Consider the following 23,741-nt stretch of genomic DNA (forward strand, 5'->3'; position numbering starts at 1 on the left):
CGGTGACGTTCTTGGGTTGTCTGCCATTTTTCAGAGCGTTACATGGTCCGATCTTGGGGAGAATTTGCTGGGACATCCACTCCTGGGAGGATTGGTGTCTGTTTTGTTTGTCTTCCAATTGTGAATAAACGTCCTCACTGTGGAATGATGGACTTCAAATTGTTTGGAAATGGCTGTATTACTCTTCCCTGATTGATGACAACAACAGTTGCTTCTCTAAGATCATCACTAATGTCTTACCTCCTTGGCATTGTGTTAACACACACGCGAAGGCTCCAGACCAGCCAAACTGCCAAAACTTCTGCTTTTATGGAGGTCCTCACACTTGCCGATGATCAGTTAATAAAAGGCATTTGATTAGCAGTGACTGACTGTTACTTACACTCTTAACTTCTGCGTTAGTAATAAGGGTGTCTTAACATTGTCACACATGGCTTTTCCATTTTGTCTTTGTTTTTGTTAAATAAATGATAAAACAGTGCAATATGCAATGTGTTATTGTTCATCTGAGGTTTTATTTTTCAAATTTTATGACCTGCCAAGGACAAGATAATGTTTTATTATGTCCCCATACAGAAAACCATGGAATTCAGTAGGATATCCTAACTTTTTCACATGACTGTATTTAAGTATTTAAATAATTCACCCTTAAAGTCTGTTTGTGTCTGAGATCATTTATTTATTTATTTTAATGACTTTCTGCACTTGCTATACCATATACTTCAGTGTGGTAAAATGACTACAATTTACTTTACTAGTAATTTTATAATAAATTGAAAAGCAAGACGTCTTGAAAAAACTAGGGAGTTGAAATGGCGGCTGCAGCCAATGATTGATCCTCTGCTGCCATCTTGTGGTTATATGGGTAATTTCATGTCATTTTTATCTTAAAAAGACATTTTCCATGAAAATACTTTTCTCCATGTCATCTTTATGAATGAAAACAGCACAGCTGTAGAGTTAAAAAAAAAAAAATGAAAATATTACAAGATTTTAAAAATATGTTCATGACTATGAAGGCAAGTTACTGATTATCAAGAATGCTATTAGGATTTCCTTGAAGAGAAGTATCGCTAGCTAGCTAACTTTATCTTAAACACGTTATGATAGTGTTTAGCTGTCAGCATTTAAGTGTTCAACTATGCAGGTACTCTCCTGGGATTAACAGGCTCGGCATTTAAATTATATGTTGTTAAATATGAAACTGAATGTTCATGCCGCTATCATTATTTACGATGCTGCATTTATTATTTTTCTCAGTTTCTGATAAGAACAAGGCAGTAGAGGAGTCTCAAGAGTATATAGCAGACATAAAATGAGCTTCAGCTGAAGTTTACGAGCTGGCTAATTATGTGGAAGTTCTAAAGAACGCTCCGTGCATAAAGTCAATTGGCTATGATTCAAATGGACGCATCTAACCTCCTTACCGCACAGCAGATTCGTTCTAAATTAATCTCTTCCCAAATCGCCCCTCCATAACATTTTTATCTTGTTTTTATTCATTGACGAAAATGTTAATAGATTTTAGTTGTTTTTGTTTCGTTATCGTCTTGTTATTGTCGATTGTCGTTGACGAATAACACTGAGTGGAACCACCATTTTAACCAGTAAATTTTATTTATATATAACAACAGTACAAAGTGAATCCTTGGCTTGCAAAATAGGTGTGCTTCATATTTACAATAGGTACACAGTAATATAATATAACAAAACAAAAGCAATTAAAAAAACAAGACCGACTTTTTTTCTTTTTAAATACTTTAACTCTCTTACAATTTTCACAACACTTAAAAAACAACAAGAACAGACAACCATAAGTGTTATTATTATCATCGTCATCGAGGTCATTATTATTTCTATGTACTATGTTACAGAACTCCAGTGTCTACAAAGAGAGATTTGTTTATAATTTCGCGTTATTGAAAATGGAAGGATATTCACCTCTGAGGTGATCAAACCGACTACAAAATGCTTTCTCGCTCTCAATTTAGTTTCCTACGATCAGTAATATGAAGAGAATATGAACATTTCACTTGTTCGTAGCATGCTATTCCATCACAGAGCAAAACATGAGCTAAAAACAATAAAAGTGCACAAAATTGATTCCGAGACTGTCGATTCGTGCCAAATATATAAAATTAGCAGCAGTTGTGACCGCCACAGATGACTGCTGATATTTCAGAAAGCTGCCCAGTGCTGTCAAATTTTATTCTGCTCTGCAGAATAGCGCAATAAAAATTATAATTAACTTCTCTTTTTTTTCCAAGGGATCAAATGTCTTCTAATAAACATTAATAAGCGTTGAGCTACTGAAATCTCTCTCAACAAAGTGCAATTTCCTGTGCCACCTCATTTCGAACAAAATGTTAGGACCGGAATACATTTTGTTCTTTTTTTTTTTTTTTTTTTTGCAGACAGATGTGGCAACAAATAAGGTTCACATTAAAACTGAGCCGCAAGTGCAGCAGTGTCAACGGAAGGTCTCTTGCTCTTAAAGAGCCTGGATGAGCTCTGATGAACGGAAAACGGGGAAGACTGTGGATAAAACCAAAAAAGTAGGAAGCTTTTTCATGTACCCTAATGTCACTAACATGCGACATGGCTTGTAAATTCACATATGTTTGACTATACAGTGTGTGTTTGTTAGAGGAATGTGTGGTTGTTCAGGAAGAGTGGAATTACTATAGGTCATCCATGAATTCAAATAATCGTTCATCCCAAAACAGAAAATCTGTCGCAATTTATTGACTGACTTTCTTCCAGTGAACACAAAAGGAGAACATCTAAACAAGAAGTCTTGTTTACTTAAAAATGTCTTAAAAATAGTTTTTCCTTAAACTAAACATTTATGCCACTGAAGTAAAACATATTTTTAATTTTTTAAAAAGAGATAATTTTTACCCTTTCAGTAGATATTTTAAATATAATTTTAAGACATACACTACCTGTCAAAAGTTTTTGAACAGTAAGATTTTCTGCTCACCAAGCCTGCATTTATTTGACCAAAAGTACAGCAAAAACGGTAAAAATGTGAAATATTTTTACTATTTAAAATAAGTTTTTCTATTTGAATATGTAATTAATACCTGTGATTTCAAAGCTGATTTTTTTAGCATCATTACCACAGACACATAATCCTTCATAAATCAATCTAATAATGTGATTTGCTGCTCAAATTTTTTTATGTTAAAAACAGCCGAGTATTATATAATTTTGTACCATTATAAATGTCTTTATCATCAATTTGATAAATTTAAAGCATCCTTGCTAAATAAAAGTATTAATTTCCATAATTTCTTTCTCCCCCCAAAAATTATACTGATAAATATTGATGATAATATGTTTCTAAATTCAATTCTAAAGCATTCACCCTAAATCTTGCTACCTCTCCTAGTTTTTTTCTTCTCCATGTAATAGCTCTGAATCATTATTTTTATTCAGATCTTTTTAGTGAATTTGTTGATTCAGTTCTCAAAACTGGTCTGAATGTTTCATTCACAAATTGCACTTTCTCTTTTAAGACTTTACTGTGGTTTATTACTATCTCACATCTTTCGACACTATAGACGTCTATGTAGCTTTATAGCACATATGAACCACTTTTATGATACTGTTGTCCAGCCTTTGTGAAGCATGAAAGAATCTTAATTGTAGGTCAAAGATTGAACAAAACATTTTCCAACATTTCACCTTTTGTGCTTCATGGAAGAAAGACAGTCAAACAAGTTTTGGATGAGTAAACGCAGACAGAATCTTCTGGGTGAACTATTCCTTTAACAGATTAATTCATTGTCTTTCATGCAGCTCTTCATTTGTAATCATCTGCATTGGATCCTATTTTTGATGTGTTTTTTTATCTCCTGATCACACTGTGCACACGACTAGTCGAGATCAAAGGCGAGCTTCAAAGCAGCAGGAGGAATCTGAAGCTAAAGGGGTCTGTCTCTCTCTCTCTCTCCATCTCATTCCTATGCTTCTCAAACACTCCAGCAGACACCACCCAGCACCCGTCTGAGCGAGGGCATGCCTCTTCCACCCTTTCTCCGTCGTCACGTTGGCTCTCTTTATCTGATCGCTCTCAAACACAGCTAACAAAGACAGGGAGGGAAAAATGACACGTCGCTGATTAAATGAACTAGCAACAACAGATTCGATGTTCTAAGGCCACGGAGGGACAACAACAAGCGCCATTTGAGCCATTTCCTACTGCATTAACTGAGCTGAGGAGAAGTTAAGTCTACCTTTGTGAACCTATGACCTGAACGACCTTGTCTATTTTGGTTGGTATGATCTTCAAAAACAGCTCTACCTGCCATCATGCATTATAAATGAAAGCTATGTTGTCTTTTGTTCATGCGTTCTGTTGACATACTTCATGTCAGGCGGGGGAATAAAAGACTGGGGGGAAAAAACCCACTCAAGCTATCAGTTCCCAGACACTGAAAGTATTTTACAAATACCGTTCCAAGCTGAATTCGTACCTGAATTTGCGAGTGGTGAAAGGAAAACGTAATTTTTTTTTTTTTTTTTTTACAGTATACAGGGTCCGTTCCCTTAATAAAGCATCAACCGACAAGTGCGTAAGTAAGTGATCTTTTGGCACTTAATCCCGACGGGTGTGTACAGAAAGGAAGTGACATGGTATATTACATATTCGGCGTTCCTCTGAGTCATCCGCAACTCACGTGACCTCTTGGCACTTGAACATAGGCGTAAATGGGAAAGGAGACATTATTTTTTTTTTATATGAGGTACTGTATAATGCATGCAAACTACACACACATTGGACCATACATAATAATTAATACTCTCTGGTAAGATGATCTCAAGCGAGTCCATTCATTTGAAAGGGAAGGCGGGGTTTCTCCACGCTCGATTTGACTCGTCGCCGCTCGCGTTTCTGAATCTCAGCAGCGCTATTATGGAGAGGGATTTTCAGTTTTGTAGGACGTCGTGCCGTGGAGATCAGCTCAACTGACTCCTGTTTTAGAAAAGCAACAAAAATGCGAAGACAAAATAGAGTAACGTTTGTACATTCACATACGCTTACATGTAGAAAACGGGACATATGCACATAGAGAGACCGTAGAGCGCAGTTCATCCAGTTTGATACTGATTTCCAGTCAGTCGAAGAGAGTTCGGGACATGCTGGTTGAACTTTGGCCCCCTTCCCGTTGGAGTTTTATTATCTCCCAGACAATGTCGATGCTTTATGGTCTCTCAGGCCAGTTGGACTCGAAAGTTTAGGTCTAAGCGTGTCGACATGCAGCCACTGCTTTCCAAGGAAAGAAAGAGACTTGAGCTTTCGCCACACCAACGATGAGGAATTCTACTAGCCGACTCAACGAAAACAAACTCAAAAAGCACTCATATGTATAAAAATAAAATTTGGAAGTAAAAGCCATCAACTGGAGAGTAATGGCGAGGCAGTAGATGTCCGTTTCCTTCGGTCGAATCCTGAAATGGTTTCAGCAAGCACGTTCTTGAGGAAGTATCGGTGTCTTGCATCCATCACGTAAATCTGTGCTAGGCACATCGAACCGGATGAACGAAAAACAAAGACAAAACCCAACAAAATGTTTCAGGAAGCTGCTCATCCCAGTATTTTTTCAACTAAAAACAGAACTCCATAGTTTCCCGTCCTCGAGATGAAAGCCTTGTGACTTGCTTTCATCAAATAGTTGTCCGTTGGTCTTAAAGGTGACCTCTTCACAAAATTGTAGAAGAAAAAAAAAAAAGCACAAGCTATTGTTGGTGTCGAGTCTCTAGCCAGTGTTTCTCTCTTTTGTGTGGAGAGGCTTTGGATGATGGTTTGACTGATTGAAGGTCTTTCGTTCTAGGTTTGTCTTTCTCTCAGCTCTCCAGTGACATGGCGCCGATGAGCTGCTCCACTTTGTAGGCCAGTCGCTGTTTCTTCGCTGTGTCGTCTTGTTCCAGTGCAGCGATGATCTGGAAGTGAACACGGGAAGACGTTAATCACTACGACATTATGAATGATTTCAGGTGAGGGGTCAGATTTTGTATGTTCACAAGAATGCATTATAACAATGACAGATGGAAAAATCAAAAATTTTATAAAGCATTTAATGTGATTCAAGGACAAAAGGGGAGCATGGCCACAATATTTAATGCAGCATTTAATGAAATGACTATAACATAGAATTATATATATATATATATATATATATATATATATATATATATATGAATATCTTAAAATGAAAATGATCAATATATTAAAATATACACTACCATTAAAAAGTTTGGGATCAGAAAGATTTTAATGTTTAAGTTTCTTATGCTCATCAAAGCTGCATTTATTGATTAAAAATACAGAAAAAATGTAATATTATGAAATAGTATTGCAATTTAAAATAATGGTTTAATATTTTAATACACTTTAAAACAATGTATTCCTTTATTTATGCAAAGCTGAATTTTCAGCATCATTACTTCAGTGTTTTGATCCTTCAGAAATCATTCTAATGTGCTGATTTATCAGTGTTTATCAGTTTTGCTGCTTAATTGTTTTTGGAACCTGTGATACTTTTTCAGGATTCTTTGATGAATAAAAAGTAAAAATAGCATTTATTAAAATATATATATATTTTGTAATAATATACAGTACCGTTAAAATGTTTGATGTCAGTAATTTTTTGTTTAAGAAATTATTCAAAAGTAATGGTAAACACTTATATTGTTAGAAAATATTAATATTTTGAACAAATGCTGTTCTTTAACTTTTTATTCATCAACTTTTTATTCATCAGAGAATCCTGAAAAAAAGTATCACAGGTTCCAAAAAAATATTACACAACTTTTTCCAACATTAATGATAAATCAGCTTATTGTTAATAAATCAGAATGATTTCTGAAGACTAGAGTAATGGATGATGCAAATTCAGCTTTGCATCACATGAATAAATTATTTTACTGTATATTAATATAGAAAAACATTATTTTAAATTGTAATATTTCACAAGATTAGTTTTTTTCTGTATTTTTGATCAAAAACTGTAAATGCAGCCTTGATGAGCATTAAAAATCTTACTGATCCCAAACTTCAACAAGAGTGAAATTACAAATTATAAATATAATTTAAAATGATAAATTAGTTATAATTATAAAATTAAAATTTGATCTTAAGGATGCTTATATAAAAGATTTTTATATATAAACTTTATAATATGTGACCCTGGACCACAAAACCATGACAATGGTTTGTTAGGATAGGACAATATTTGGCTTAAAGTTGTCCAAATTAATTAGCAATGAATATTACTAATCAAAAATTAAGTTTTTTTTTTATATATATTTTTACGGTAGGAAATTTACAAAATATCTTCATGGAACATTATCTTTACTTAATATCCTAATGATTTCTGGCATAAAAGAGAAATCAAAAATTTTGACCCATACAATGTATTTTTGCCTACTGCTACAAATATAGCCGTGCTGCTTAAGTTTTGTGGTCCAGGGTCGCATATAGTGTAATACAAACATATATAAAATAAATATATCACAACAGTGAAAACTGTATCTTGGCAGATAATGACTGGGCTGTCTGAATAAACAGAACAACTATCGACACTTGCAAACTGACAGTCCTAAAGATCGGATTTGTAAAGCAAATCAGAATTGGGTTCAATGTGAACAAAGCTGATGTTTCAACTAGAACATAAAACTGTTTCAGGCAACCATTAAACACCAGACACGTTCTTCAGACGGCATACTCCATATCTAATTATCACTGAGCAGTTACTGCTCAATGTGATAGAAGACTTGGACTAATTTTCAGCCTCTGAGAGAAAAATCGCCAGAGACTTTATTTCATGAATATTTCATTAAAACAGAAAGTATAACTTGAGTCTGACCCAAACTGCAGAGTGCCATCTCTCATTTCCATCTGTGTGTGTTTTTTTGAAAACGGAGCAGTCAGAAATGTTGAGTCATGTTGAGAGGAGGCGAGCAGACGTGATCGACCCCTTTCTGTGCTCATGTCATAATCTCTGGCTGTGGTGTCAGAGGAACACGGCAGGAAGTGGCATCGTGGCTTCTGTCTGCCATTCATTTGCACATCAAACAGTGAAAATAATGGGAAAGTAGATCGATATGGGCACGTCTAGTGAGCCAAGATGGGGCTTCATTAATGATAGCTTTCAAAGCCTAAAATGGTGGACGGGAGAGCACTGGAGGGTGGGTGTGTGTGGAAATCTCCTCTTGTCACTGCAAAAGAGTGATTGATTGTAAACAAAGAAAATGTGGTTCACTGCTCTGAAATTCACACTGATCTACTATTTTCAGCTTTATGTATACTATGTCAGTCAACTGACATGTTCATCCAAACTATACCAAGTACCCCTTTTATCAAAACTTCTATGGAACACACAAGGATGTGTTTTGCAGAATGTTCACTCTGCACTTGTTAACATTCAAAGCATAATACTATTGTTAGGTAATTGCAACTTTTTTTCTCACAATTATGACACATCTCGCAATTCTGACTTTTTCTCTGAATTGCATTGGAAAAAAAATCCCAAATCTGACTTTTTCCTAAAGTCAAAATTGCATGATTTATACTTGAAATTCTGAGAAATAAAGAATTGCGAGATGAAAACTCTCTTTTTTTCTTAGAATTGCGAGTTTATATCTTGCAGTTGCAACTTTTTTCCACATTGCAAGTTTGTCTCACAATAGTGACTTTTTTCTCTGAATTGTGCATTTATATCTCGCAATTGTGGCTTTTTTTCCTCAGAATTGTGTTTATATTTCAAAATTGCGGCTTTTTTTCTCAGAATTACGAGTTTATATCTTGCAGTTACGACTTTTTTTCTTTGAATTGTGAGTTTATATTTCGAAATTGCGGCTTTTTTCCTCAGAATTACAAGTTTGTATCACGCAATTGCAACTTTTTTTTTCTCAGAATTGCGAGTTTATATCTTGAAGTTACAACTTTTTTCCAAATTGCAAGTTTGTCTCACAATAGTGATTTTTTTTCTCTGAATTGTGCATTTATATCTCGCAGTTGTTGTTTTTTCCTCAGAATTGTTTATATTTCGAAATTGCGGCTTTTTTCTCAGAATTACGAGTTTATATATTGCAGTTATGACTTTTTTTCTTTGAATTGTGAGTTTATATCTCGCAATTGTGACTTTTTTCTCTGAATTGTGAGTTTATATTTCGAAAGTGCGGCTTTTTTCCTCAGAATTACAAGTTTGTATCATGCAATTTTTTTTTCCTCAGAATTACGAGTTTATATTTTGAAGTTACAACTTTTTTCCAAATTGCAAGTTTCTCACAATAGTGACTTTTTTCTCTGAATTGTGCGTTTATATCTCACAGTTGTTTTTTTTCCCCTCAGAATTGTTTATATTTAACATTTTTTAAATATTTAATAAATTACAAGTTTATATCTTGCAGTTATGACTTTTTTTCTTTGAATTGTGAGTTTATATTTCGAAAGTGCGGCTTTTTTCCTCAGAATTACAAGTTTGTATCACGCAATTTTTTTTTTCTCAGAATTGCGAGTTTATATCTTGAAGTTACAACTTTTTTCCAAATTGCAAGTTTGTCTGACAATAGTGACCTTTTTTCTCTGAATTGTGCATTTATATCTCACAATTGTGGCTTTTTTTCCTCAGAATTGTTTATATTTTGAAATTGCGGCTTTTTTCCTCAGAACTACGAGTTTATATCTTGCAGTTATGACTTTTTTTCTCTGAATTGTATGTTTATATCTCGCAATTGTGACTTTTTTCCTCAGAATTGCATTTGTATCTTGCAGTTACGACTTTTTATATTTCGAAATTGCTGCTTTTTTCTTTCTTTTGCAATTCTGAGAACATAACTGTCCACCCTCCTTTAGAATTGGACTTGCAAATGTAAGTTTATATCTCACAATTTTGAGAAAAAAAAAAATCAGAATTTGCAAGAAAAAAAGTCATAATTTTACAAACATATCTTTTGTGTTCCACAGATTCATACAGTCATTGAGGTTTGGAATGACATGAGGGTGATTTCATTGATTTTTAGGTGAACTAGCCCTTTAATTGCCTTGCTCAAAGGCACAATATCTTAATCTCAAAGAAATCTGCAACCTTTGGGTAAACTTTAGGATCTTTACCACCCCAGACAACATCCAAACCAAGTTCGGCCCACCCTTGCTCAGCTTTAGGTTTCACCCAACCGACAATAAGAAATTATATTAGTGGCACTTTACCATCAAACTTAGAAGCATTTGTGTATAAAAGTCAAATTTGAAAGCCATGAACTGGATTGTGAGACACTAGATGTCTGTTTCATCTTCCTTCAGCCTCCCAGTACGCCTGCCATCGGAGCCAAGTTGGGCCCACACCTGCATGGTTCGTCCCTGCGGCTGTAGCTATAAGGCAGGTCAACACTCCTACAGCCGCTGCGAGCGTGCGTTAGAGGTTCACAGTGTGAGCATGTATTCGACGAGGAGCGCGTGCACTGAATTTTTCATGCATTTCAGCACAGCTGCAGGAGCACTCTCCACATCATTGTCTGATTCAGTCGCCTTCATTTTAAGAAGAGCGCATATTCTCTCTCTCTCTCCCCCTCTCTCATCGGGTTAAGTGCTCCAGAGCGCTGACAGAGGTAATTATTTTCAGTTGTCCTATTCCCATTGTATAATGAATCTGAATTACTGCATGCAGGTACGGATTGTCCCACTACACACATTTGGCTGGGTGAACAAAAGAATGTTCTCCTCTTAGCATTGCGCTTGCTTTTTCGTTTTTGAGTTCGGCTGGGAAAATAAACACAAGCAGGGGGTTTGATTTGTACACTAGTGCTTCCAAACATTCTTTGTTTCCCACACAGCTCAATTCAGTGACAGGAAACTAGACATACTTTCCTTTTCTTTTTAACTACTATTATATTGGATATCGAATATAGTATTTCTATCTTTTATTTAATTGGCAGCATCTTAGATGGTTACTGTTTTAAAAACGCCTCTGATGATTTCAGTATTGATTTGCTGTTTGATAGATGGCTGGACTCAGGGGTCCCCAGTAAAAAAAGAGGAAAGATGCAGAGAGCTGTATCAGAGGAAACTTAAGACAAGTAACTACAAGTTACGTGTATATAGTATATTCATTATTATCAACATTTCATTTCCATTAATTATTTTTAATGCACATTTATCATATTATAAAATACAAAAAGTATATTGTCATATATAAAAATATTATTAGTTTCTAATTAAAATATAGTAAATAGTTTATATATAATAAAATGATATAGCATACAATTTTTATATAAGTATGTGTATTTTATGTAAATTATAGATAATACATATTATTAAAGAATATAAATGTATAATCTATTGTAAATTTAAATTTTACTATACTTTAATTAGAAACCTTTTATCTAATAATTATATTTACTATTCATTTATACAAGTAGCTGTTTATTTGCACCATTTTCATTCACACCACAAAGTATATTATATTTTATGCTATCAAACAATTTACTATATATAATTTAAAATGAAATATTACACAACCAATTTTTTTTATTGTATGTATTTTATTATAGAATTTAAAAATATAATTTCACATCTTATATATATATATAGAAAATGTATATGTACACATTTATATATTGTAAATATTTTACTATAAATGATTTAATTACAAGTCTTTTATCTAATAAATATTATTTATATAAGTAGCTGTATTCACACCATTCTTGTCATCCACACAAACTATATTAATTTCAGATTACAATAATTTTATATTATGTACTATTATAGTAATTAGTGTATTTTATAGTTCATTGTCTATTTATATAAGCAGCATATACAATCATCCATCGTGTGATCCGCACAAATTGCTGAACCCAAAAACATTATATATTCTGCTCTTAAAACAGCCTAAAATAAATAAAAAGAACGTCAATTTTGCCACCTCTAAAATTTGTTACTATTGAATAAATGTAAATTTACTGATTTAATCTACAAAGCAAACTCAAAATCCTCCCAAGTACCCTTTGGAATCTGAAGTACTCCTGATATAAACATACTCCTGCATTGGTAATCACTGCTCTATTTGTAGAAAGACAGACCCTGTGTATAAAAGAATGAAAAGGACACACAAAAAAAAGCAGGACTGAGAGTATGCGGGAATGTGAGGACAAGAGAAAACAGACCAGCAACCAAAGAAACGATATTTACATGAGAGCGAGAGGAGAGGCTGCAGGCGGAGCTGTGTCTCCGGGCTCTCGGCGCTGCCCTAAATGCTGTGTAAAGTAAAGGTCAGACTAATGGGTCCCCTGAGTGGAGCTGCCATTACGGTTGGAACATCTCCATCGTGGGCCCTACTCTAGCGCTCTTTGTGTCGGAGTGGCTGTCAGTGATCTAGCTGTGTGTAATCTTCCTCATCAGAAGCCTATTCATTCTCGCTCTCAGTCTGTCCCCACACTGTGCATAAGTGTGTGTGTCTGTGTGAGACTGAAGCTTGCTGCCGCTGGCTTTAGAGACTGGTTAAAGATGACATCATACTTTGAAACTCTATATCACGAGTACCTCTTGATTCACAGAGCTAGTTATTCCACAAATATGTCTGTATTGCGTTCGATATATATTTACCTGCAACTAAATCGTGGTGTACTAACCGATCAACTATCAGCTGGACAATACAGTACTCTACATACAAAAAAACACTGTGTGGCTTTGACGTAGCCTACAACCATCAATCCATAAACAAAATAAATGTTTTATAATTCACCTCTTCCGACTATATACAGACATTTTACACAGTGGAGCTGGTCGATTTCAATACAGAGCAGATAAACTGAGTCAGGAAGCCAGTCTGCACTGATATAATGCAAGAAATCAATTAGGATGTTTTGAAAATTAGGGTTGACGGCTTGTTTTGAGATTTCGCCTTACCTCTTCGCTGTACTTGCTAATGTAGGAATAAATCTCGTTGAGGGCGCTGAGCATGTTGAACTCATTGGAGTGCAGTCGTGCCTGTTCCGCCAAATACGCATTCATGTCCTGATCGGAGATGGCTGGAAGCCTACTGATGTCAGCGTAGTACCTGTGGAGACAGCCAGGGGGCGATAGTTAATATGTGTGAGAGCTTACATTATATGAAGGAAAAGAGAACTATGGGGTTTAGTTTGTTACAATACCACAAATAAAACAGAGATAAGGAATTAAAATATTGTTAATACAATTCAACTTTTTACCTTTCTACCCAGTTCTTGTAGTTGGGTATATCTTTAGCATAAAGCAGCTTATTAGAGGGCGAGTCTTTGCCCAATCTGTGTTCGGATGTGGAACACGAGTCCATGAAGGTTTGAGCCACTACAGACAGACACGCATCCGTGATGCTGCTCTTATGGATGTCAAAAACAAACTGAGGATTCTTGATCACATTCACCCAGAAACGCAGAGGAAGGCTGCAGGGGATAGATAGAAACACAAATACAGACACAGAAAGAGAAAAGTTATATAGGTTTGAATTGCAGATATCGGGTAAAAACAACTGTAATTTGTTGTTCTTGAGGTTAGCTAGTGCATCCAAGAGTGTGTCCTCTCACCAGTTGCTTTTCCAGGTGTGGCGGACGTCGGTGTCATGGATGCCGTGCTTGTCCGCTTGTTCATCCAGGAAGTCAAACATGTATTTAATAGCTAAAGGAAGCGCGCTGCCTCTGTGCACCGTACTGAAAAGAGTCTCAAACAGATCATCCACGAATTTCTGTAGCGTACCCTGAATGACAAAAGAAAGACCGACTGTTAAACAAACATGACATTAGGAACAAACACACTAAACTGATACACTTTTGTAGCATTTCATTTGTTTTGCAGTCCACCTTTAAGTCAGTCAAGGTTTTTTGTCAAGGTTTAGGGTAGCAGTTTATTTTAAGGTGTCCTTGTTACACATTACATGTACTTACTATTATAATAACAATTAATTATGCATAATTACATGCAAGTAACCCTAAGACAACCCCTAATCCCAACCCTAACCATATAGTAAGCACATGTAGTTAATTAATATTACTCAGTACTTAAATGTATAATTACACTGTAACAAGGACACCTTAAAATAAACTGTAACCTAATTTAGTTCTACATGACTATTTTCATTTTGAACATGAGAGTATATATATGAAGAGTTCAGATGCAAAAGCCTCTAAATCCATCTGACGTTTTTCTTTAAAATAAGCATTTTTATCAGTCGCCTATGCATAGGTTTCTACCTAAGTACTGGTACTTCTGATTGGGCTGAAGCAAGTTTAAAGTAAACGTTTTTGATGGATGTATACTATGTGTCGAGAGCATTCAGCGTTAAAAAAACATTACTTTTAAAAAAACTAAAGCAGAAAAAGTATGTTTTTTTTAAAAATCATTTTACATAATGTAATCAAAGCCAATTATGAATCTCATCAAGTTAATTTTTGTTAAGCATTTTACATTTATTCCAAAATAATAACTCAAAGCAGTAACAATTTAAACAGCATCTTTTATTTGTGAACTTATGTTCAGCTATTCTTATAATAATATTATAAGAATAGCTGAACATATAATAATAATTAATATATATAATAATTGTTAACTTTTAATTATTTTTTTAATTTTTTGGATCATCAGTCATCAAAGCTCTGTAAATATTGGTCACAGACATGGAGATTTATAAGCTGAATTCTCACTAAAAACTATAAAAATCATGTTTTCAGGTCATTTTTAGTCTTATTTTGATGTAACATCTAAGTGTGTGAGTTGTTTACTTACTTTTTCAGTAAAATTAGTCATCCGATTAACGCTATTATATTATTCATTCAGACTGATTAGTGAACACAAAATGCCCATGAACACAAAAGGCGAGATTTATCGCGTGAACCAATCACAGCCAAAGATAAACAGCCGAGTCATATCCAATCATATCACCTCGTCTAACATGACTTTCCCCCCATTCATTTTCAATTACCCCTCACCAAACTTACGGCACGCTTCAGGGTTCTGTTTAAAATTCAATGTGCTTAGGGGAGGCAAGAGATGCGGACTCCAGCTGTAACTTCATCTGCTGGTGTCGCTGTTGGACGATGTTTCTTCAGAAAAACAAGTGATCTATCCATCTTTTTTCTGAGTAACCAATGAGAGGCGCTATGATGGTTTCTAACTTTTGTGTTCCGGTCTCCATAGAAATCCATGTTAAAATAGGGTAAAAATAGGGTTCAAAATGACAAAATATAAAAATGTGTGCAGGTTTAACATTAGATTTTTGTCTCGAAAAAATGTTAATTTGACTGGAAACACCAGAGTCCGGAAATGTAAAGCACTGTTCCAGTCAGGCAAGACTTCCGCGTTTAGAAAAAGGTGGGTCCACTTTTTAATGTTGTATTTTGTTATATTGGTTTGTTTTATTTTTGTACTGCAATTTTTTTTTTCGCCTTCTTGCAGGAAATGCCCCTAATGTATATATATTTAAATATAAAATGGCAACTCAAAATTAGCAGAGTTACCTTAGTAGCTAGCAGGCGGGTGAGGTAGATCTCAGACACCATCTTGCTCCCACGGTCACCCTCCTTTTGGTCTCCGTGCTCGTGGTTCTTCACCAGGTGCCAGACTTTGACCCCACTCTCCAGGTCTGGGGTGATCATAGGGGCACGGGAGCGCAGGCTGTCCGGACTGCCCGTGTACCGGAATGTCGAGTCTGTGGGAACAGAGAGAGAGAGAGATAAAGGAAGTGGACTATGATCTTCTTACACCTCCATTCTTCCACGTTGTCATTCTTTGGGATGAACAGAAAGAGCGTGGCCCTCTCACATTTCATTTACTCTGTCTAACCCTCTATATCTCTTTCCTTCTCCCTCTCTCTCTCTGTAGAGGATTCGTCTCTGTATTGTTTGAGACAGAGCGAGATGAGTCGACGCTCTCTGGCCTCTTCTTCAAAGGCTTCATAATTGGCTCGTCCTGATTCATTGTGCTGCAGACATGCTTTAAACGTCTGCATCGCAGGACCTAATCAATGCATCTAAAGATTTCTAATGAGTTAAGCTCCCCGCTCATCCATCTCATCTCCTTTTCCCCTCCATCTTCGCGTGTTAAGTAATCAGTCTCTTGCTCACTTCTCCAATTAGATGTGTGGCTTTTTTCGCAGTGGTTGAGTGCTCTCTTGGGAGGTCAGATTGGCTTCTCACAATGGTGCTATATTCTTTCGTGTCCTTTAAAGTCTCTCTCTCTTTGCTTCTGTCCTCATCACCTGGCTTCAAAGGGCATGTGAAACGGCAAAGGAAGGCAAATAGGCTTGGCTATTTCGAGACAGAAGTGGAATTTTGAGCAGATCAGCATCACAAGGGAGAACCCCAAGAGAAATGGTGGTGTTAGCAGATGGGGGTAAAGGAAGAAGTGGATTGCCGTTTCAATCCACCTTAAGCTACTGCAAACTTACAGCCCTTTGGCCGTTGCCATAGTATTGGCATTGAGGAATTACTGCTAGTGCATATACACTACAGAAAATCGGACTAACTTGCCTTTAGCACCACTTAATGTATTTTCTCCCCCTGCATTGTAGAATATACAAAGTCACATAAACGCACCGGTGCCTCCATCTGTCATGCAGTAAGTGCACTTTTTTTTTTTAGGTTAACATTTAATTGAATGGCAATGTTGCTAGTACATACATCCTTCAGATGATAAGCCATATTTGAGGTCGATGAATGATAGGTGAGTGTTTGGATGTCTTGCATGATGTACTGTTATCACATAGACCAGCCGTTAACGATCTGTCTATCATGGACTGCGTGACTTTGCCACTTCCTGTGGAATTTTTTTTTCAGCAACTAAGCCAAAGCCAAGCACAAGCCTCTTCTCATGTATTAGAGGGCAGCCCTAATAATTGTAATAAAATATTTAAATAAAAAACAACATTAATTCTTGTTAAAAACAGTAGGGTGTTTCTTTTTAGTATGCAGTAAATGGGAAGCACGCTTGATAACATACCAACATAAACTGGCGTGTATACAGTGTTTTCGATGTGTATGTTGCTCTCTTCAGCCAGTCAGAGGTGTGTGAGCAGTGTGTTATTTTGGGCCGGGGGTGCTGGCATGTTAAATTGAGCCGAGCTGCTAAGTGTTGAGCATTAAATTGATATGAATCAATCAGCGGGTGCCTGTGCACAGCTGTGCCCGCTGTGCCATGGCGTGATTGATGGGCACCAGGGCTCTGCCAGATGAGATAGCTGCTTTTTATGCACCACACACAAGAGCAGGTTGTAAAAACAGCCAAAAACAGTGCTGTGTTGCGCCTCATTCCTATTTGATGAGTTTCCTAAAATATACAACAAGTCTTTCACAATAAAATAGATCAAAGTGCCAAACGTGACCCTAAAAACTCTTAACTACCAAATTTAGGGGGAGGATACGAAAAGATTGAGGTTTGTTGGTTAACGAGAGCACGGCTGAGAAATAAAGATAGCTTTATAGAATATTTCTCGGGTTGCTTGTTGCGTCTTTTGCCGTTTGAAGTGTTCCCTGAACTTTAAATGTCATTATGTTTACAAACGATAAGAGACGATAATTACAGTCTTTCATTATGCCACACATACGTGAAACACATCCTCAAGCTTTGATTAACAGAATCGTGTAATACGCCGATACGGCCCGCATCTAGTGAATTGAAGCCAGGTGAGATGTTTGTGTGCGTCGTTTGGCAGGGTTGCTAGGTGACAACGCACAAGGGGCTCCATTTCAACGCTGGCCCTGGTATTTGGCTGCGTGTCATTCGAGTTTTTTCGCCCGTGTTAAGTATCATCGGTGGTGCATAATTAGCAATCAGAGAGTGGCCTGCAGCTCAGTGTGATGGAAAATGAGAACGGGCCAGATGGGGAGCACTGTGGCACTCCCTCAAAGCAACGCTATGGGGAAGGAGCTAATGTGTCCATTACGGGTGGCATCCATACTCAGCGGAGAAATCAGCATTACTGTGCTTCACGCTAACTGCTAACACCTCTCTCTCTTCCTCTTAGCCTTCCTGACATGGTCTCTCGCTCTCATTCTCGGGTGCCCAGAAGGCTCCCTTGGGCATCCTATGGGCTGCAAAGCAAGGCTTATGTGCACAATCATCATTTAAAAGCAATTTTCAGCTGTGTATTTACCTCAAACACCTCTGTATTGTGAAACAATGAACAAACTTTAAACTTCTAATTAGCTAAACAGATACTGCAACCATCATCTGACAAATATACTCACCGTATCTGCTGATAGAAGTCCGAGAGATGCTAGTTGTGGGTGGAATGTTGTAGGAGGATGTCTGCTTGGGCACCAAAGCAACCACACAGCGGTCAGATACCTGTACGAGAAACACAACGTTCAACTCAAGCTTCCTTCCTTTCCCTGTAATCCTTATTTCACACTTTTTGGTTTCACAGCCTCTTATTATCAAGAAATGTTCAAGATAGTGGAGCACAACTAATGCAGTTTTATTCTGCTTTTGAGGAGTTGTTATTACAGAATTAAATATATTTCTGCTGAACAGATTCTCAGTACATATCTATTGCTTTTCAAAAACGGTGTGAAATTGTTCGGTTTCTCCCCAGTGCCGAAATAAAGCGACGTTAAAGTGCTTCAAAAAGATCTGTTCTAGTTATAAATGTATAAGGGGTGTTCACGCTGTGTTCTCGGATCAAATGCGCATTAAAGCCTTTTCTTGGGTAAAAGCAGAGTTTCGTCTCGTGCTTCGCAAAGAAAAAGGATTGTGATTAGACAAGAAACCCATATTTACATATGACAGCACATGAGATCTCCTTCACTGGGACGCACGTCACTCAACGGCACTCAAAGACGACGGATGAAGTAAAAGAGAGAGACGTAGGCTTATTGAAAAGTAATGGCGTCACTCACTGCCTGTTGTGCCTTGTACACTTGAAAAAGATTAGTACTGAGCTAAATAAGTACAAAATAAAGCTGTAAATTGCAATATGAACGGTCCAAAAAAAAATATATATTGCACATGTAACACCAAGGTTTGGACATCATTAATGCAAGTTTGAGGCAACTGACCAACAGCACTGAGCTCGACTATTTTTTTTATATTCCTGTTGCTAAGCAACTACAGTGCTAATCCATCCCATAACTGAGATTATTATTAAATTAGAGGAAAAATTTTACTTTTCAATGTAGAGAGCCAAGCAAGAAACAATGTAATATAATATAAGAATTAGCCTAATAAAAAAGAAATAGCAATACTGCATAAGCAAAAAAAAAAAAAAAAAAGTACACCATTATCAACATGCTTATATACACAAACAAAAGAAAGAAAGAAAGAAAGTAGCTAAGATTTAGAATGGAGGGTAATGGTAAAAATACAAACACAAAGGCAGGTCAACAGGAAGAGTTTGACAGGCGAGGGATTGTAGTGATTGAGTCATTTAGAGATGAGAAAGTAGAAAGGGATGAGGAAAGATGAGGTTATGGAGTCCAGGACTTTTATACATTGAGGTGAAACTCTCCATTTTTCTCTGTCTGCTCTGAGTGCTCGCGCTCCGTCTGATCTTCCGTATTAATCTGAACTGTCAAGAGCTGCAGAGGAAATGAGGTCTACCCTCACAAAGACAACTGACTCAACCTCGATTCAGCACAAGAAAGCGACTTCCTGGCTGATTCTGGTTTTGAGGTGCTTATCTTGGTCTCCATGTTTAGCTGTAATAGAGAATCTCTGTCTTAGAGATCTAATAATCAGTACTTCTGATACTGTAGCAATTACTCCAGTCTTCAGTGTCACATGATCTTTCAGAAATCATTCTAATGTGCCGATTTAATGCTTTCTTATTATTGTTAATGTTAAAACAGGTGTGCTGCATAATATTTTTGTGAAAACCATAATACATTTTTTAGCTTTCTTTGATGAAAAGTAAATTTCTTGTTACAATATTAATGTCTTTACTAGGGCTGTCACGATTACTTCATTTAATTAAAGTACTTGATTATAAAAAAAAAACTCCTTGATTGCATTTTGCCTGTCGATTACCTGGCAAAATACTGAAAGTATTATTATTGCCTCATTACTGTTATATATGCATTTTAAGTCATTTTAAAGTTTATTGTTCGCTTAGGTCAGTTTCATAACCACAAAAAAAAAATATTTGAGTACTCGATTAATCGTCAGAATAATCGACAGTTTACTCGATTACCAAAATAATTGTCAGTGACAGCCCTAATCTTTACTGGTACTTTTGATCTATCTACCTATCTACCTACCTATCTATCTATCTATCTATCTATCTATCTATCTATCTATCTATCTATCTATCTATCTATCTATCTATCTATCTATCTATCTATCTATCTATCTATCTATCGTTCTATCGTTCTATCTATGATTTTATTTGTTTAACAAAAGCTGCTGAAAATAGGTCAACAATCTATAAGCCAAAGGTCTCTCAGAAACTAGCAAACTAGGTCAAGTGCCACAGTCTTAAGATCTCCCGTCAACATAAAACATCACATTTCGAGTCCATTTCATTTCAGAAAACTCCTCTGTCCACCATAATGGAGACGATAAGCACCTCCTGAGCTCCTGTGAAGGCTGAGGGTAGTTAGGAGTCTTCACTCACCTCCCTACACTCTCGCGGCTGATGATGGTGTTACTTTAGCCCCTATACACCTCCGTAAGCTTCAGTCCTATTAGTGCAGATTTCTCCTCGGCCGACCCTCACTGCAGAGCGGGCTAATAGCCTGACTGGAGAGACACTTGAAAGCGTCCGGGACTGTGGACGAATCACCTCCGAGACACGGCCGAGTGAGATGACACTTACAAACGTCTTTTTTATAGCTTACTTTTTCCCCTCCATGGGATGTACAACTGGTATGGCTGGTAAGCATCAAATATCAGCCATTGGAAAAAAAAAATTTGAACATTATTTTGGGTAATTGTGTTCGTAACTTATATTTTTAGCTCCTACAGTAGCCTCCCGTGTCCACGCCAACTCTTTTCTCGCAGCGGGTCTCTGCGATGGAGGTGGTGGCTGTACGGAGCCTAAATGATGGAGGGGAGATGCATTCGCCCTTGAGGGATAATCCTCAGCCAGGCAGGCGGGCCGCCAGGTGGGTGTGAGAGTGATAAGGGGTGAGCTTTCTCCATGATAACGTTTGCATCAAGCAGACAGCTGACCCCTTTTCCCCATGTATCTCTGATCCCCCTGCCTGTGCTCTATCTGATGGCGATCCGCAAGCTAACGCGCCTTTAACTCACACGCCGCATCCAGGCGGTGGGAAAGGATGAGGCGATGTGTCCACCATTCTGCCTCTTCTTTGAAATACGGCAGGCTCGGTCACGCTAGCACAAAGAGTGTGAAACGCCTTTGCCACATGATAAACACAGCAGAATGATGGGAGTTCAATAGCTGGAATAGATGAAAGCATCACAACATAGATGGTAAATGTTTTGAAATGTAAAAAGGGAATTTAACTAAAATATACAAATATACACTATAACGTACGTCAACATTATACTTCTAGTATAAATGATGAGCAGTTGACAAACAGGCTTGTATGTCAAACTGTAAGTCCTTGAGCTTTGTCAGCACTCGAAAAGACAGCTTAACCCCCGGCAGTGATCTATGCCAAGAGCCTTACACAATGATATACAACTGAGATGTTTATCTATTTTCTTTTGGAGCCAACAAAGCTTACTTACACTTATGAGCATCAAGGGCCTGTGCTAAACGCACAAACACGTCTACCTCTGTGAAAGTGCACTGTGAATAACTCGCGTTATCTAGGTTTTTTTAATTATTATATAATTCTTTTTAATTATGTTAAAGGTTTGTTCATTATAAATAAATCCAAAACACAAACTCATTCTTTATGAGTGAGTGAATTATTCACTTAACTGAGTTGTAAGAATTTTTTTTTTAAAGACATTTATGTTACAGAAGGTTTCTGTTTCACATAAATGGTTTTCTATTGAACTATTTCAAACTATTTCTATTCATTACTATTTCAAAGAATCCCGAAAAGATTTTAAGTAGCATAAATATTTTAATCACTGTGTTACAAAAGATTTGTTTTAAATATATGCTGTTCTTTTGGACTTTTTATTTGATGCATCATGGTTTTCACAAAAATACTGAGCAGCACAGCTGTTTTCAACATTAATAATAATAAGAAATAGCCCTTGAGCATCAAATCAGAATATTAGAATGATTTCTGAAAGATCATGTGACGATAAAGCCTGGAGTAATGATGCTGAAAATTCAGCTTCAACATCACAGGAACAAGCTACTTTTTAAAAAAATATTAGAATAAAAAAATGAATAAAGAATTTAAAATGGTAGTATTTGATGATATGACTGTATTTTTATTCAAATAAATACAGTTTGATGAACTTAAAGGTTGTATCAGCGATTTCTAGCCTATTTCTAGCCTTTTTTTGGCATATCTCGGACTCTAGGCTGACCAGAGAGACGCGGTTTTTTCACAGACAATTTATGGGGCAGGCAGCGAGCGGATCGTGAAGAAAGGTCAGCTGAAATTGACACTTTATGTTTTAGGCTAGAAATTGCTGATACAACCTTTAAGAGACTTTCAAAAATACTTTGAAACAGTAGTGTTTTTTTATTTTTACTATTTAAGAATGTAAGACTAGTTGGTCTTAAAGTAATAGTGAAAATTCTGTCATTAATTATTCACCCTTATGTCATTCCAAACCCATAAGACCTTCACTTTCGGAACACAAATTGACATATTTTTGACGAAATCTGAGAGCTTTCAGACCCTGCATAGACAGCAATGAATGAATGCGTCAAAGTGAATAAACTGTGGATCAAAGTTGTTATTTTTGTTTTCTTTGCATACATAAAGTATTCTTGTAGCTTCATCAAATTATGGTTAAACCACTGATGTCACATGGACTATTTTAACAATGTCCTTACTACCTTTCTTGGCCTTGAATGTGTCAATTGTGTTGCAGGGTCAGAAAGCTCTTGGATTTCATCAGAAATAGCTTCATTTGTGTTCAGAAGATGAATGAAGGTCTTACAGGTTTGAAACGACATGAGGGCGAGTAATTAATGGCAGAATTTTCATTTTTGGGTGAACTATCCCTTTAAGGAAGCCTATTGGAAACATCTTGCATCTGCCTAAACAGGACTGCTGGTATATCAACCCTTGTCTGTTTCGATGGTTTAGAAAGGTGCTGGGCATTTGTCAGCTGGTCAGGTTTAGGTAGAATAGCTAAACACCACCTTAAGCCAGTTAAGTCTGCCAGTCTAGTTTAGTAACTAGTAGGTAACTAGTGGAGTTTGGAAATACACAGCTACAACTTGAGTTACAAATACACAGTGCCTTATTGAAAGTACTGTGCCATACAACTACTGCTGTGACATTCCCTGTGAGGGCTAATAATGCACACATTAACAGAAGCCTGTTTATTTGAATTGTTAATGCATTGTCTCTCATGCTGCTCCAACTATTTAAATTGGAAATTTGAGGAGTACGGTGGCCCCTCTGGGACACGCTGCCAGTCCTCTGTAATGTCATTCAGCCTACGCAAGGTCAAGAGGCTCACTGATTTCAAGTAAGAGTGGATGAGTGAGAAAGAAAAGAAAGTGAGCGAGCAAGTGGGAGAAGCAGCAGAGCCTAGAGGAAAAAAGGACCACGCTAGCTTTCAAACTGATGAAAACTTTTTCACGGCTAGTGCTCTAATCAGCCCGGTGCAATCAAAATGAGCAATCAGCGAAGAACATGGTGACCACAGGTTTATGAAGCCA

General features: G+C 36.6%; 1 protein-coding gene across 1 annotated transcript in view; it reads right to left on the minus strand.

The window, feature by feature from the left end:
- Nucleotides 1–2,961: 2,961 nt before the first annotated feature.
- The window catches only part of plxna2 (plexin A2), a 197,790-nt gene continuing 177,010 nt past the window's right edge, over nt 2,962–23,741 (minus strand). Inside the window, exons 26-31 of the mRNA XM_073823770.1 lie at nt 18,223–18,322; nt 15,496–15,686; nt 13,570–13,739; nt 13,216–13,428; nt 12,914–13,064; nt 2,962–5,949 (exon numbers count right to left, since the gene is read on the minus strand). Coding sequence (XP_073679871.1) covers nt 5,854–5,949; nt 12,914–13,064; nt 13,216–13,428; nt 13,570–13,739; nt 15,496–15,686; nt 18,223–18,322 — 921 coding nt within the window. The 3' untranslated portion in view covers nt 2,962–5,853. The remainder of the gene's footprint in view (nt 5,950–12,913; nt 13,065–13,215; nt 13,429–13,569; nt 13,740–15,495; nt 15,687–18,222; nt 18,323–23,741) is intronic.

Source organism: Garra rufa, chromosome 18, assembly GCF_049309525.1.
Source record: "Garra rufa chromosome 18, GarRuf1.0, whole genome shotgun sequence".
In the NCBI taxonomy this organism is placed as follows: domain Eukaryota; kingdom Metazoa; phylum Chordata; class Actinopteri; order Cypriniformes; family Cyprinidae; genus Garra; species Garra rufa.